Genomic DNA, 17467 nt, shown 5'->3' with positions numbered 1-17467 from the left:
GAAGCTCCAGAGTCTGATAAGAGGAGAAGTGGCTGGAGATGAACTTGGCAGAGTGGTCAGGGCTGGACTGAGAATGCGAGGACAAGTGTGTGCTTTTTGGGGAAGGGCCCCGGTGAGAGGCCGCGTGGTGGGGAGCGTTGGGGTTAAGGCAGGTCGGAGCAGGCTGCCCGCTGCTGACACGCAGATACCTGTGATGGGCAGTCCTGGCAGTTTGCTTCTCAGCGCTGCAAGTCCTGCTTGGGCCCGAGTCTTCGTTTTGTCCGTCACTCCCGTCTCTTTCTCGCCAGTGTTCAGTTCTGCAACTTAGGTGTGAAGGTTTGGTGAGAGTTCGGGGATCTCGCCTGGACCCCTGGGGGTGAGGCCTGGATGCTGCCCTGCCCCTCCCCCCACGTTTCTGGGCTTTATTCTTAGCTCTGGTGAGTCAGAGAGGGAGGGAGGGCCAAGGTCCAGCCCGCAGCGTGATGCTGGCACCGGCCCCTCTCCCACCATGCCGCCGCCGTGCCTGGACGGCCGCCCTAATGCTGTGTCCTGGGTCGGGGCGGGTGGCCTCAGACCTTGCCCAGGATCTCTTTCAGGACCGTGTAGGGCAGTGGAGGCCCCCTGCTGTCTCTGTAAACAGGATTAATGTCCAGGAGCCCAGCAGGTCCCCTGACCTAACTCAGGCCACCCAGCGTTTTTTCTCTCTTCCCTTTGCTTCAGAGCTGCCCGCTTGTCTGGATCTGGCAGCTGAGTTCTGAATATGGCCTGTCACCCCCACCTCCGCCTCCACCCCTCCATGGTGGGCCCAGTCTTCCGTTGTGTCCTGCACATCTCCTTCCTTCCCTTTGCTGAGGAGCTTCCCCAGGCTCTGGAACCAGCCTCTCTGGGTTTGAATCCAGGGGCCACCAGGCACCGCCCAGGTACCTTACAGCAAGCCTTCTCACCTCCGTTTGCCTGACTCCCTCTCTGCAAAGTAAGACAGAACCTACCTCACAGGGTGATGATTGCTATGGTGATGAAATGGAGCGATGCACGTTAAACCTGGAGCACAGTGCCTGGCATTACAGTCAGGCTGCCGTCTTATTGTTTCTGTTATCGCTATTACTAGCCTGAATTTCAGCCCCCTGGGTTTGCACCCTGTGCCGTCCGTGGCCAGGGTTGCTGAGCTGATCGATATACCCTCCTGGTTCCAGCCCCTGTGGCCGGGAGGGCAGGCTAAGCGCGCACCCCACACTCTGAGTAGTAGGGTGCACTGTTAGTCCTGTTTTCCAGATGAGGGGCCAGGGTGGGAGGGATGAGCTCATTTTCTGAAGGTCAAGAGCCAAGTGAGCAGCGATGACTGGGTTCAAACCCAGACCCAATGGGTCCAGGGTCTCCACTCTTTGTAGCTGTTGCTGTTTGTATTCATTTTATTTATTTCCTTTTTCCTTTCTCTCTCTCCCTCCCTCTCTTACATCTCCATTTATGAAAAGGTGGGCGGGCACGTGGGTCTCTTCCCCGTGCCTTGTGCATTTCCCCGCCTTCCCGATCTTTGCACGGCCGGATGCTTCCGACCCCTCCACCCTGCTGAAACATCCCCTTCCCAGACCCTCACCCTGATACTTGCTGTCCCAACACCCTTCCCCTTCATAGCAAGTGTTGCCCTTTGTAGTTATGTTTTGATTTGCGACCTTATACTGTTAATGGACTGTGAGTCTTAAGGGGGCTGGTCTGTGTCTGACTTATCCCCAGATCCCCATGGTTAGCCCAGAGCTTGGCACAGAGTAGGTACTCAGTACATATTTATTGTATAATGGAATGAATGAGTGAATGAATGAATGAAACCTTACACTTGTGTTTGTTGTTTAGTCTCTTGGCCAAGAACTGAATCTGGAACATTTTGGGTCCTCTCATTTAACCCTCCTGGTCATTCTACAGTAGGTGGGTCCTGGAATTAGTCTGATTTCACAGATGGAGAAACTGAGGCCTGATAGACCTAGAGATTGTCATACTAAGTGAAGTAAGTTAGACAGAGAAAGGCAAATATCCTATGATATCACTTATATGTGGAATCTAAAAAGTGACGCAAGTGAACTTATTTACAAAACAGAAAGACTCAGACTCAGAAGACAAACTTCTGGTTATCCAAGGGGAAAGTAGGGGGAAGGGATAAATTGGGAGTTTGGGATTAGCAGATACAAACTTCTATATATAGGACAGATAAACAACAAGGTCCTACTGTAGAGCACAGGCAACTGTATTCAGTATCTTGTAATAACCTATAATGAAAAAGAATATGTATATATAAATAACTGAATCACTTCGCTGTACAGCAGAAACTAACACAACATTGTAAATCAACTATCCTTCAGTTCAGGAAAAAAAGAGAAAGAAACCAAGGCCTGGCAAGACCACTACATTAGGGGAGTTGGGGCAGTTTTGCCCCCCAGGGGGACAGTTGGCAATCTCTGTAGATACTTTAATTGTCACAGCTGGCCGTGTACGCCACTTGCAGGTTATGTGACCTCATTTTCTTATTCTGTAAAATGGGTTTGATTATAGTACCTACCTCCCAGGGTTGTTGGTGAGGATTAAACCTGATGTGTGCTACTGGCTTCGATTGCACGGAGGTCAGGGATGCTGCTGAACATCCTTCAGTGCACATCCCAGCCCCTCAAAACAAGGAATGTTCTAGCCCCAGATGCTGAGCTTGAGAAACCCCTTTTTTCAGGCACGTATCTGTGATCTGGAGGAGGTTAGAATCCAGACCTTGAGCCATGTGTTCCTAACTGTCACCCTGTGCTGCTCACATTGGGTAGAGGGAGTTGTAGGAGATTTCTGAGTCAGCACACTGCTTCTCCATACTGTGCACACGGGCGTGGGATCCCAAAGGCCTGAGGACAGCGTTGCCTTCCAAGCTGCCATAGGCTGGACGGTGAGGCCATTGACCTTGCAGAGCCCTTCACGTTCCAAGCACCTGGTTGAGAGGTGGTGGAGCCCAGGAGCTAAGAACTCAGTGTCAGACTCTCTGTGGGTTCAAATCCCCACTCTACTTCTTCCTGGCTATGGGAGCCTGAGCCCATTCTGTAAACTCTGGGCCTCAGAGTCCTGGCCTGAAAAGGGGGAATTTCCACAGTCCTGACTTTGTAAGCCTGTTGGGAGGTTTAAATGGACTCATGCTTGGAAAACACTCAGCATGGGGCCTGGTGTGGCAAGTCTGGCTGTTTGATAGGCATCTGATAAATACGTGCTTTCTCTTTATTCCCAGCTCAGCATTTAGAAATTTCTACTCTTATATTCCTGCTGCTGCTGTTTATTTGTTTAACGTGTGAGCAAGTCTCATTATTGTTATTTTTTTAGAGGTAATATACACAGAGGAAAAAAATATCAAACTGTACAAAAGATAATAAAACAAAAACTAGTAATTACCTTCCTCTCACCCTAACCCCTGGAGATAATCGCTCTCCATGTTAACAAAAATGTTAGCTTTTGTTATTCTTGTCTCCTGCTAAGAAAATTTCCCTGCCCAGACAAGCATCTGTAAACCCTTCCATTCTGATTTTAAACAGGAACAGTAGAAGACACATATGATAGATGCAAACGGGACATTTTTCTGTGTATGTAGAGATCTCTGCGCTGGGGTTCAAATTCCTGGCTGTGTATATCGCTGGCAGGCTATGTGCCCCGGCCTCAGTTTCTTTATCTGTAAAATGGGTTTAATTGTAAGCCTGCCTCCCAGAGTTGTTTGGGGTGTGAAGTGCTTAGATCAGTCCTGTTACTTGCTTCTAAGAAACTTAACCAGCCATCACTCTCGTGGTAGATGGAAGAAGGTAGCACACATTTCTTCATTTTGTTTACGTCTGTGCTCCAAGGTCATCTTGGTGCAAAGACGTTTTCTGTCCACTTGATACAAAAATAGCAGCCGGTGCCCACCGTGATCCTCTGTCCCCTGTATTCTTCTTCAGGGCGTTTGTTGCCTAGACACACACATAGTTATTTATTTAGTACCTGCCTCTTGTGATAGAATGAAACTGTGAGAATGGAAACTTTTTTTTACCTCCAAATGGTATTGGCATGTAGGAATCTCATGATAAATAGTTGTCCGCTGGGCCACGGAAACCCTATGGTTGGAAGTTGGGACACCTGAATTGGAAAACCGATGCTCAGGCCCCAGGAGAACCACCCAGTACACAACAGGTCGCGTCACTAAACACCCTCAGGGCAACTCTGCTCCCGGGACGCCAGTGATGCCAGCAGCGGTTCAAGTTTATAACCGCATCCCCTGCCTGTTGTCAGTCCATGCTCTTCTCTGCAGCCTCCTTCCCGTCTTGCAGTCGGCCAGCCCAGTCCCTGGCAGGGCCATTTCCCTTGTCCTCGCAGGCCCCAGCGAAATGTCCCTCCAGAAGCTATGTCGGCCATGCAGGGACAGTAGGAGCAGCACCACGGAGACCCTGGCCCCTGGCCGAGGGGACACCTGGTGCTCGGGCGCTCCCGCGACAAGCACCACTGAGTTCCCTGTCCTTGGCCACTTCCTGCCTGAGCCTGGCAGGACTGTGGTGGCTTCTGAATCTGACGCAGCTGAGGGGAGCAGTGGTGCCCCTGGAGGAGCGTAGGATGTTGGGGTGGACCTGAATAAACCTGAGGGCATGGAAGGCGGAACAGTGGACTCCCCAGAGATGTCCATGGCCTAATCCCCTGAACCCATGAATGTGTTAACGGCTCCGTGGCCGAAGGAATGAAGATTGCAGGTAGAACCATGGCAGCTCATGGGCTGACCCTGGGCACGGGGCATAGTCTTGGGTTATCTGGGTCGGCTTGAGCTAATCACCAGGGTAGAGGGAGACAGAAGAGAGGACTAGAGAGGTGGCAGCGCGAGGACTTGGCCCGATGCTGCTGGCTTCAAAGGAGAAGAAGGGGCCGTGAGCCAGGAATGTGGGGGGCTTCTAGAAGCTGTAAAAGGTGAGAAAGTGGGTTCTCCCTGAGAGTCTTCAGAAGGAGTGCTGCCCTGCCAGCACCTTGGTCTTAGCCCAGTGAGACCCATTTCAGATTTCTGTCCTCTAGAGCTATATGATAAAAAAAAAAAATCTGTGTTTTATGCCATGAAATTTATGGTAATTTGTAACAGCAGCCATAGGAAACTAGTACAGGTTATTTGGTTCTGAACTTGATGGCATTTTGAGGACTCAAATCTTCCTCTTGGCCCAGGTTCCCTGTGGGTGAAGACATGCCCTGCAGAAAACCCTGTGAAAATTCATATATTGCCCATCACGGGGAGTCAGCCTTGGGAGTGGGGTGACTCAGTAGTCAGGCTTTCTAGGTTTGAGCCCCAGCCTCATCCCTTACAAGCTGTGTGATCTTAGGCAAGTTTTGTGACTTCTCTGTGTCTCAATTTCCTCATTACCAAATGGGGATCAATATAGAGCCTCCCTTCTGTGTGATCATGAAAATTAAATGAGTGAATTCATATTTAGTGCACATAGTTGGTGCTCAGTTAAAGGTAGTGGTATTATCAGTAGCTAAGATTTTTGTATTGAAAGCATAGTGCTCTAAGCTTTATTTTTATTACTGATGTAAGAATTAAGGTTACTGACAATAGCTTTTTATTGAGTATTAATATATGACACTGAGCTGGACACTATGTGTATGTAATTTAACCTTTAGAATAGCTTGAGGAGATAGGTATGCTTAGCCATAGTAATAGATGAGGCTCAGAGAGGATAAGTAAATTGTCTCAGGTTGCACAGCAAACAGAGAAGAAAACTGGACCTGTAAGAAAAGGGACGAGGGGACAGATACGCTTTTAGGGAATGGGGTGGGGATGATGGAGAAAAGGAGTGGGTTCCGAAAGAGGATATAAATAATAGTAATAATTAACGTTTATTTGGGCTTTTATCATCCCCTGGGGAGGAGTTGGCAGTAACTCCGTTTTGCTGGTGGGCTATTTGACTCCCAGAGAAGAACAATGACCTACCCAGGAATGTGCTAATAGTAATGGTGTATCTGGACCCTAAATTCATTCATGTCAAATTCTGAATCGTATTGTTGTATAAAGGTTGCCACAGTGGATGAGAAGTTGTATTACTAGGATGCTTGTATTGTAAGTGAGAGCAAATTTATTTTAGATTTGTGTAAATAGTGAATTTATTGGAGAAGTCCAGTGGGAAGGTGGTCTGCAGGTGAAGCTTGACCCAGAAGCCCACAAGAACATGAAGCACCAGTTTCTTCATCTCTGCCTTTTACTGTGTCAGCTTCATTATCACACTTCCCCTGGTGGTACCTTTCTTTTCTCCTCACAGCTCTTGGTCCTTCCTCTATAAATGGCTGAGACTCCTGTAAACCCCACATCCTCATCCTGCGTCACTGGGGACAGGACAATGTGTGTCTTTGCAGTGTTTGTATTGACTTGGATCAAGTGTCTGTTCTAGAACTAATCACCGGCACCTGGGTAAAGGAAGCTGCTGATTGGCTGACGCTAAGGACCTATCCCTAGAGCTTTGCCCCAAGTGTGTGGCTGAGATTAGAGGATTTGTTTATGAACAAGAGCCCCAGGGGTTGTTGCCGGAGAAGGGAAAATATGTATAGAGTTTGGACAATATACACCCACTGCAGCATAGCCTTTGGGAAGGTGTCTTATCTCCTGGTGCCTTGGTTTCCTCATCTGTGAAATGTGGATAACAGCAGTGCCTCTTCTCCTGAGGGCTGAGTGATGGGCCTGGCCCATCAGTGCTCAGAACGTGTTGGTTGCCGTTATTCCGCAGAGAGAGAGAACAGTACGAGATGACATCACACAGTAGAAAATTTATGGACTCCCAAAGCTCATGGGCCAGGCGGACTTGGACTTGTTCCCCAGATCCTCGAATGTCAGGGCTGGGGGCAGGGGTGCATTATAGGGTGATGACGGTGTCTTGTAAAGAGAAGCCTTGGTCGGGGGACTTGGGGAATGGCTTTTCTCTAAGATTTCCTTGGGCCAGGTTCCTGGAAAGTGCAGAGCCTGGGCCAGCGCTGGTGACTGTTGCCCGAGTCACGTCTCCCTGAGCTGAATTTCCTTTCCCAGCAGCTGGGCCGATTGAAGCTCTGTTCACAGAATCAGGGAGCAGCGGTCCAACCAGCTTGATTTCCAGAGTTCCCTGTATTAGGAGGCAGAGTCCTTGGGGAGGAAGACTGGGGGCAGCTGTTGCCTCTGGGGTTGGGGACACCAACTAACAGGCAGTCTCAGTGTGTTGCCCTTCTTTAAGCCTTCTAGCGGCTCTCAGCATTCCCTCTTTCCCCTAGAAACCCCAAATAGAGGGGGCCTGTCTGCAGGGGTGGTCAAGGGGTCTTCTTGGACAGAGGATTCTTGAAAGTCCCAGCCAGTGAGGGACACGCAGGAGGCCCCTGACCCTGTTACCGTCACTGCTGCGACAGGTGTGGTCAGGGCCACTGTTGGCGGGTGGTAGGGGCAGCGGCCGAGGCAGTGGAGGGCAGGCAGCGGGAACGGCCTGCTTTCTGCAGCAGTGAAAGTTCACAATCACAATCAGGTTTCCTCTTTTCATGCTCCACCTCCCTTCCGCCTCCCTCCCTTTCTGCTCTCTCAGTCAGGGTGACCATCTGGCCTTGAGCAGGAAGCTGCCTTCTGAAGAATAAACCCCTTCCTTTGCTAAGCATTTCTCCAACCTCTCCGTCCCCCAGCTCCCTGTCCTTGGATGCTCCCCGATTTCCTCTTGCTCGCTTCCTAACTTGAGCTTTTTTTGTCCTGTAAGCTTCCTGAGGCTGGGTAGTGCTGGGGGTATTATTATTAATTACTGGTGTCTGGGACTCAGAGCTACCGCTTCCACTTCCCATCTCTAGACCGTGCCAGCCTGGGCAAAGCTCCTCTCACTCATCATCTCAGTTAGTATTTCCTCCCAGGTCCATGTGTTTTCCTTACCACACTGGTGAGGAGACTGAGGCTTGGAGAAGTTAAGTGACCTGCCCAGCTTCCACAAGGTCAAGGCCTGAATTTCAATCCATATCCACTGGACAAGAAAGCTGAGTTACAGCCAGGTTCTACATGGATGGATTAAAACAAACAAACAAAAAAACAGAAAATAATGCTGGGGAAGGGAGGCATGGTTTGGGCCATTTATTTACTCAGTAACCTCTGGGTACCTGCTGGGTGAGGAGGAGAGGAGTAAAAGTAAATACCGTACAGTCCTGGCACTGAGGTTGTTCCTTGCATGGTCCTTGCAGGATAGGTATTGACAGATATGTAAGAAAATCATTGCAGTATGGTGGGGTCTGATGTTTTAGGGAGTGAAGACGAAGGCTTTTTAAAGGAAGTATCTAAGTTGGGTTTTGAAGGATGAATAGGAGTTTGTTACTGTTGAAAGACAATGCAAAGAGAGCATCCAGCAAGATGTATCCCAAAGGACCATTTATTTGACCAGCAGTTGGGGAATGCCTTAAAAGCAGGGATCATGGCCCTACTGAATCTCCAGTGCCTTTAGCAATGCCTGACACATGCTTGATAAATGCTCCTTTGAGTGAATAGCTGAGTTGATACATTGGGGAACAGGGTGGGAGAAATTGTAGAAGAAACAGATGGGGTTTGAATGTGGAACGCCTCATAAACACAGCAAGCATAGGCTCTTAAAGATGTTTGGGAGCTGTTGGAGGTTGTTACCCAGGGGAGAGGAGTGATAAGATCTGCCCCATTTATTAACACAAGTGTTTAAGTCAGTGATGTTTCCTCTAAGGAGGAGAACCTGACTGATTTTAAACACAGAAAATGGGAAGATCTTCCTTTTTTTTTTGTATTTTTTTTTTATTGAAGTATAGTCAGTTTACAATGTTGTGCCAATTTCTGGTGTACAGCACAATGCTTCAGTCATACATGAATATACATATATTCGTTTTCATGTTCTTTTTCACTGTAAGCTACTACAAGGTATTGAATATAGTTCCCTGTGCTATACAGTATAAACTTGTTCATCTATTTTATATATACCAGTCAGTATCTGTACATCTCAAACTCCCAACTTATCCCTTCCCACCAACTTCCCCCTGGTAACCAAAAGTTTGTTTTCTATGTCTGTGAGTCTGTTTCTGTTTTGTAAATAAGTTCGTTTGTCTTTTTTTTTTTTTTTTTTTTTTTTTTTAGATTTCACATATGAGTGATATCAGATGGTATTTTTCTTTCTCTTTCAGTTTCATTCATCATAGAGAAGGAAGATATTTTCCACTATCAGATTGGTAGAGATCAAAAGCTTGAAATATACTGTGGCTTGGGAAGTAGTTACCCTTGTACCTTGTTAGGTGGAGTGTAAACTGATGGTACCCATTTGGAGACAGTGTCTGTTTACATTTTAAGTGCATGTACCCTTTGATCCAGCAGGTCCACTTCTAGGAAATTATCTTAGAAATATGCCTGCTTGATATGAAATGAGGCATTCACTAAGTTATTTATTCACTGCTACATTGTTTATGAGACCAGCCCGATGCACAGTCAGCAGGAGACTGGTTAAATAAAGTCAAGTCTATCCATACGATGGAATACAAAGCAGCTGGAACAAAAAATGAGGAAGCTGTCTGTGTGCAGTGAGGATGATCTGTAAAGACCTGTTATTAAGAGGAGAGAGGAGGGTACAGAACAAGATGTGGAGTATTCTGCTTTCCATTTGATAACAGAAAATACGTACTAATTTTTGTTATATATGCATAAGATATTTTCCGGAATCAATGCTGTCGCCTCTAGAGAGAGGAACTTAGAGGGGGTTAGGGACCAGGATTGGAAGGTGACTCGTCACTTGCACCCTTTGTTCAAAAGAAATAAAACAAAACTATCAAGAATAAAAGTAGATCGAGGGGCACTGATAGAGATCATTTTCTAATATTAGTTAAGTAAAAAGAAGCAAGGTACGGAACAGGGATGTATTATGGTACCTTGTGGGGAGACAAAATAGAGAAGCTGCATTTGGAAGCACACACCAGGTGTAAGCAGTGGTAGTTTTGCCTGTGGGGTAGGAGGTGCTGCGGGTTCAGGGAGGAGGACTGATTTTTCACAGTTTACCATTTTGTGCAGTTTGGAAAAGTTTTAGCCCACGAATGTGTTACCTATTAAAAGTAGATTAGTACAAAGAGTGAGGCGTATGTGGGTGGGTGGGTGGGTGGGTGGATGAGTTGATGCGTGGATGAGTTCACGGATGGGTGGGTAGTATGGCGTACCTAACATGGAGAGATGTGTGGATAGATGAGCTAAATTTGGCTGCAGTGGGGAAGACTAAACCAGGGGGCGGGGCGGTGCTGGAAGCAGGGAATGATTAGGAAGCGATTGCAGAAGTGCAGATGGGAATCAGGTTAGTGAAATGTCTCAAGCGTGAATGGAGCTTCTTGTACGCACAACTGCATTTATTAAGTGCCAGCATGGTTTTCTTACTGGAAAGGCAGCTTTCTTTGGAATGGGCTTTCTCTGGCAACTGCTCAGAAACTTTTCTGTCTGTAATCATCACCACCAACAGTTTTAATCCTCCTTTGCACCATCACGTTAAGAATTACATGCCGCGTGAAACCAGCTAAAATAATTAGTCTTTGGTATAAAACCGCTCTTCTCCACGATCAGATTATTATTTCCAGGGCTGTCTTCCAAATGCCCAAGTCCACAGAGGCGTGACCTCTGTCCTTTTTTAGGGTTTCTTTGTGTCTAGAAGTTTCCTAGCTAAATCCCTTTGTGTGTGTTGACCTTTTGAAGTTTGCTTTTCAATGATTCCTTGTTCTTGGTTCTGGAAAAATAACCACGTATATCATAGCATAATTATACCTCTGAAGAACCAGTTTGGGTACTTGCTTATTCAATACGTTGGTCTTTTCTCTTTCTATCTCTTTTTAAAAGTCAAATTCTTTCTTTTTTAACCATCTCAAATGGTTATTTTACAGCGTATGCTTCACTAGCGTGAAGTATATTCACACTGTCGTGCACAACTGTCTCTTTTTGGGAAAGCTCAGAACATACATTTTGCTCAGTGGTCAAATGTATCTTTAAGTGAAATGTTCTGCTTGTTTCCATCACTTTCTCTTCTTCAACGTTCTTTGATGTTTTTAAAAAGCTCGCATGGAGTTGTAAGAATCCAGGTTCCTCAGAGTTCCTTGGTGGTCTCACTTATCTGATTGTGGGAGGGCTGTTGGGATCAGAGCTGTCTGGAGGTATCTGGAGGGTGGGTGGGGAGGTGGCGGGGGATAGTGGGCTGCATGAGGATGGCCAGCTGGAACTCATGGACCTTATCCAAAGACTGGCTACTCCTTAGCTCTTCTTAATGGTTGTGAAGCACAGATATGGACCCAGTCCTGCCAGATTTTCTGATTTTTTTTTTTTAGTAACCAGATATCCAAATTTTTATATGAAATTTCCTGATTTTAAGTGTTGGCAGCTAACTTAGGATTTTTTTTTTAAGCATGCTTAAAACACCAGCAACAATAACAACAAACCCATCTGTGGGCCAAATTGGCCTGGGGGCTACCAATTTCAGACCTCCAATTTTTTCCCACCTGATTATGGTTGAGATAGGAAGTTGCAACCCCAGGATAGGGTAGTAACTTTCCCTAAAGTAGAATAATGAGTCAGTGGTCAGATCAGAGCTTGAAATACGTTTTTCTGTTACAGAAGGCTTAAGGGCTAGTTGAAGTTTATTCTTGGGCAGATATACCTGACCTATTTATGTATAGGTTCATCATGTCTCTAATGAAATGCGGGTGGTTTCTTAAAAAATAAAAGTAAAACAAATTTGTTTTACTAGTTAAATGTTGGAACTCCAGAACCAAATTGCCTGAGTTGAATTTGGCTCCGGATCTTACCAACCGTGAGATAACAAATCACTGAACCTCTCTGTGCCTCAGTTTTCTCTCCTGACAAAGGGCTGATAAAGTAATTATAGAATTAAAGGAGAAAATCCATATAAAGAACTTAGAATAGAGCCTAGAACGTGTAACTGCAATCTGGGTATTATTCATGCTGCTGCTTCTAATGGTGGTGGTGGTGGTGCTGGTGCTGATGATTATGATGAAGATGGTGGTGATGGTGATGGTGGTGATGCTGCTGCTGAAGATGATGATGGTGGTGGTGGTGATGGTGGTGATGCTGCTGCTGAAGATGGTGATGATGGTGGTGCTGACGCTGCTGATGAAGATGGTGGTGATTATGATGACCGTGATGACGATGCTGATGGTGCTGATGGAAGTGATCGAGATAATGGTGATGGTGATGGCATTAATGGTGGTGATGATGGGCATCATGGTAATGGTAATGAAGAGGAATATCAGAAAGCTCTTAATGTACAAGATCGTAAAGTAGGAATGATTTATGTGACTAAGGGACTCTTCAGTTTACAGAATACCTTTCCTTGAAGTGGCAGTCTCCATCTTTCGTACAGCCATGGAACTTGCCACAGGTCCTAGGAACTTGTCTTTTAGGTGAGATGAGACTTACCTTCATTCCTCACTCCTTGTTCGTAGTCTTTCTGGTTGCTAAACTTTCTAGTTTGCATGTTCTGCCCGAGAGGGCCTCGGTGTTGTGCAACCCCTCGGAGGCTAGTTTTGAGCTCCACACGAGCCCCTCACCCCTCTCTGGGGCTCCCTGTTGACCCCGTGCCTGTGTCTCTGTCCGCAGGAGTGGAATGTCACGTGGAACACCAGCAACCCCGACTTCACCAAGTGCTTTCAGAACACGGTCCTCGTGTGGGTGCCTTGCTTTTACCTCTGGGCCTGCTTCCCCTTCTACTTCTTCTATCTCTCCCACCATGACCGGGGCTACATCCAGATGACACATCTCAACAAAGCCAAAACTGTGAGTCACGTGGGATTTGATCAAAGCGGGGTGGGGGTGTGAAAACTGACGCGTTTCTTCAACTTAATTGGCCCTGAGTTCCTTATTCTAGGAGACAGAATTACAATGTAGGAAAAGGCTGGGGCGCTGAATTCAGACATGGGCTCAGATATTGGCTCTGCCACTTCCTCGCTGTGTGACCTCGAGCACATTTCTTTTTTTCCCCAGTTTTATTGAGGTATAATAGCATACTGCACTGTGTAAGTACAAGTGCACAGCATAATGATTTGACTTAGTCTATCATGAAATGATTAGCACAGTTAGTTTGGTTAACACCTACGATCTCATGTAGATAGAAAATTAAAGAAATAGAAAAAAAGGTTTTTTTTTCCCCATGAGCAAATTTTTTTTTTTTTTTTTTTTGCATCCTTGAGCAAATTTCTTAACCTCCCCGAGCCTCAGTTTCTCCATCCTTACAGTGAGGATGATTGGATCTATCTCAAGAGATTATCCGGAGGTCTTCCTACCTGACCAAGGATGTCTTTTTACTTCAAAAAAGAGTTTTTATCTTGAAGTAGTTTCAAACTACAGAAAAGTTGCAAGAACTCCCCCAGCCCTGTATACCCATTACTCATAGTCATCAATTTTTAACACTTTGCCACATTTAACATTTTAATATTGTTCCTGTCTTTTGCTTTCTCCATATACACATTATTAATTTTTTCTGGATCATTTGAGAGCAGCCAGCATCCCCCACTCCCCTTTACCCCTCCCTGTTCCTTCAGTGTATCTTTTCTCAAAACAAGAGATACTCTCTTATGGGACAACAGTCCAGTTATTTTCAGGAAATTTAACATGGACGCAACACTTAAAAAAACCCAAACAAACCTACTGTCTACATTCCAGTTTTGTCAGTTGTCCCGATGCTGTCCTTTCTAGCATCCCCTCCCCCTCCCCCAGTTCAGGGTCACACATTGCATTTGGTCACACTGTCTCTGTATTCTTTTGTTATTTTGGAAGCTCTTTTCACCTTTCATTTGTGTTTTATGACACTGTCAAGTCTGGAGAATGTGGGCCAGTTCATTTAGAATCAGCGCCTCAGCTCTGGCTTTGGGGTGATTATTTCTTCAAGGTTAGATTCAGGTAATGCCTGTCTGGCTGGAAAACTACAAAAGAAAATGTGGGGGTCCTTCCCTGGGTTACGTCTGAGGCCGTGTGGTATCCATCTGCCCCTCGCCGATCGGCTTCATTTTGATCAACTTCTCAGTGTGTCAGGTTCTCCACCACGCAGGCACTGGTTTCCCCGAGTTAAGGGTGAGCTTTCTGGGGGAGACCCAAGAAGAGCGTGTATATATCCTGCTCCTCATTCTGCTTTCTCCTCTTGACCTAGCATGTGTGTCAGTTCTTTTAAATTCCCGTTCCCCAAGATTTATTTCTGTAAGCCTTTGGCAAACATGAAAACTTAAATTAACTGAAGCTGTCCCCTTGCTTAAAGTACCATCACCCAGACTTGCCTCCTTCATACCACAGTTCGAGCCAACCTCAGCATAGTTTCTACTTCCCTCTCAACTCCATCTGACGTCTTCCTCTTAGATCTGTGGGAACACTTTATACTTTGCTTGGGGAACAACATTTCGCTTTAAAATGTAAGTCAGATTTTGTCCGTGCCTTCCTTGCAAACCCTCTAGTAGCTTCTCATCATGGGGAATCAAATTGGGAAGTCCTCTCAGTGGCCCACCTTAGTCTGGCTTCAGGCTCCTCTGCAGCCATCTCCTACCACATCCATGGCTCATGCCACAGCAGCCATAAATCTACTGAATGTGTTGCTACCTCAGGACCTTTGCACTTGCTGTTCCCTCTGCCTAACTTGTTCTTTGCCTCAAATAGTCACTTCTAGCTCCTTACTCAGATGTCACCTGATGGGAGAGGCCTTCTCTGACCACTCTGTCTCACCTCTTTTGTTTCTTCTCATATCACTTAACCTCTCTGGTATTAAATTACGCGTTTTTCACTTTGTTTCTTGCCTGTTTCCTTTCACTAGAATCTCATCTCCATGAAGGCAGGGACTTTTTTTTGTCTGTTTTATGCACTGTTGTGTCCTTGGCACCTTGGAAAGTATGTGGCTCATGGTAGACCCCCAGTAAACTTTGGTTGGATGAATGTTACTGAATAAATGGTCATCATGTGAGGGGCCCTGTGCAGGCTGCTAGGGCTGCAGATATAGGTAAGCCAGAGATGTGAGTTTTTACGCTCTGGGGAGAACAGTGACCAAACAGATGAAGTCGTGCCTGGGGTGTGGGAGAGGATACAGACCAGAGTGTGATGGCCCAGGTGGTGGCTCACCCTACCTAGGACTTGTCTATGTTTCTGAGGATACACGCTGTATCTGAAGACCACAGCTGATGGCTTAGGGGCTGCCTGGTTCCCCCCCGAGGCTGAGCGTTTTGCAGGGCTGCAGGGGGAAATCCCAGGGCTGTCCGTTGTAAGATATGTCTGTACTTCTCTTCCAGGCCTTGGGATTTTTACTATGGATCGTCTGCTGGGCAGACCTCTTCTACTCTTTCTGGGAAAGAAGTATGGGCAAGCTCCTGGCCCCAGTGTTTCTGGTCAGCCCAACCCTCTTGGGTGTCACCATGGTAAGTAGGGGCCGGAACTGCAGAGACCAAAAGTAGTGACTGGCGTTTAGAAATGAGAAGACCTCACGGTGAAAATCTAGAAATGTGGCTGTTAGGTGAATTTGGTTTAGTCTTGGAGGTAGGGAGGAAAGGATGATGGAGCTGAGACCTAAAGGATCAGCAGGATGTTAAATAGTTAAAGAGGCTGGAGGCAGAAGATGATGCAGTTGGAGAGAATAGCATGTGCAAAAGTCCTGGGGTTGGAAGGAGAAATGGAGAGTTGGCCTGTGTGGCTGGGACAGAGAGAGTGAGGAGGAGAGGAGGGGAGTTTAGATGGCAGGGAAGGCAGAGGGCTGACCTTTTAGGACCTTGAGCTTCAGGGTAAGTGGGTTTTGTCTTGTTTTTCATGTCCAAAGCTGGGTTCTAAACCTTTTTTATGCCATGGGCCCCTTTCTTCTTTGCCAGTCGGGTCTCCTTTTTAGAATAGTGTCTTTAAAATCACAAAATACATAGGATTACATAGGAAACCAATCACACTACACACACACACACGTACACACACACATAAAGATTTTGTGATATACATTTGTGTTTTTACTTCAGTTTAATTTACATAGAGTTAAATTCACTTTTTTTTTTTGTGCAATTTCATGTTTTGATCAACACATATTGTCATGTAACTACTGCCTCCACCGTTGGGATGCAGAACAGCTCCATTGCCCCAAAGGGTTCCCTCTCGCTGCCCCTGTGTAGTCAGCCCCTCCCTCCACCCCCTCCCCAGCAGCCACTGCTGTGTTTTCTGTTCCTGTTGCTTTGCCTTTTCCAGAACGTCACATGAGTGGAGCCATGCGGGCTGGAGCCTTTGGAGTCTGACCTTTCAGTTCCTGTGGTTCCGAAGATCTTTTTTTTTTTTTAAGTCGCCCAGTGTATTTGATTGTATGGATTCAGCACACATTGTTTATCCATTCTTTGGTTGCAGGACATTTGGGCTGGGGAACCAATTATCTTTAATCACAGTTAACAACAGATCAAAAAACAAAGTAAAAATATATGTGCTTTCTTATTAATGCGTCTGAAATCAGGGTCTACCAGCAGGTGTGGCACCTCCTTAACTTCTGAATAGCGACTGACCGTGCATGACAGCGGGAGACATCTTCAGCTGTCTATTTTCAGATACAATTCCAGTGGTGGCAGAGCCCCCGGCACTGCTGATGCCGCTGTGGCTTGTTGCTTTCACTTGTTCTTGGTGGTGATATAATTCCCCAAGGGAGAAAGTGAGGCTGTAATTGTTTCCCATCTAAGTTTGTGGACCCCTGGGTTCTGTCCAGAGCCTGTCCTCAGACCCTGGGTTAAAACCTGCAGTTCTAAAGGGAAAGGTTTTGAGCAAGGGTGACGCATGCCAGGCTCTGATACTTAAGAGATGACAGTGGTCTCTGAGTGGAGAATGGTCACCTGGCATGAAGGGATGGAGACTGGCATCCAGGGAGACCAAGGATGGGCTTTGGTGGCAGAGCCAGTGTGAGATGCTGATGGATTAGATGTGGAAGTGAGGGAGATGGGGGACGGACAGACGGGGTGTTTCAGGTTCGAGCAGCTGGGGAGGTGCCGTGGGTGACCGTAGCTCCTCGGGAATCTGGCTCATGACTGTATCTGGGGAATGGCCTTGGCGTTTCCTTCTTTCAAGGAAAAGCAGCTTCATTGTTTTCTGTCTCTGATCGTTAAGTCACGTGTACAGTGGAAGTCAAAGCTCCAGGTATGAGGAATGAAGTAAAATCCCCAGGCCTCCACCACCATCATTGTAATGAAGTTCCCTGAAGACAGTGTGTGACCGCAGCAGGTTTAGTAAGCTTTGCTTCCTGATCTGCAAACTGGGGCTGACACCAGGTTGCCCTGAGTTAGTGTGTGTGAATGCCTCCCACACGGTGACGGGAACAGGAACTCCATAAAGGAGAGCATCACCACTGCTGCCCAAGGCAGAGGAACCAGTCAGTGTCGGGGCTGGATTTCCTGCTCTAAGTCCAAGGTCAGCCCTCTGCCTGTTTTTGTAAATAAAGTTTTATTGGCATGCAGCCATGCCCACTCTTCCATGTAGTGGGTGAGGCTGCTTTCACGCTGCAGTGCA

At 46.6% G+C, this 17467-nt stretch overlaps 1 protein-coding gene across 4 annotated transcripts in view; it reads left to right on the top strand.

The window, feature by feature from the left end:
* ABCC1 (ATP binding cassette subfamily C member 1 (ABCC1 blood group)) overlaps positions 1-17467 on the top strand; it is a 127544-nt gene that overhangs the window by 24549 nt on the left and 85528 nt on the right. For all 4 annotated transcript variants that reach the window (XM_074346286.1, XM_074346284.1, XM_074346285.1 and 1 more), the window contains exons 2-3: positions 12575-12751; positions 15241-15366. In XM_074346286.1, coding sequence (XP_074202387.1) covers positions 12575-12751; positions 15241-15366 — 303 coding nt within the window. The remainder of the gene's footprint in view (positions 1-12574; positions 12752-15240; positions 15367-17467) is intronic.

This window comes from Camelus bactrianus, chromosome 18, assembly GCF_048773025.1.
Source record: "Camelus bactrianus isolate YW-2024 breed Bactrian camel chromosome 18, ASM4877302v1, whole genome shotgun sequence".
Classification (NCBI taxonomy): Eukaryota; Metazoa; Chordata; class Mammalia; order Artiodactyla; family Camelidae; genus Camelus; species Camelus bactrianus.
The sequence above is the reverse complement of the archived record's forward strand: the minus strand, read 5'-3'. Positions and strand labels throughout refer to the sequence as shown.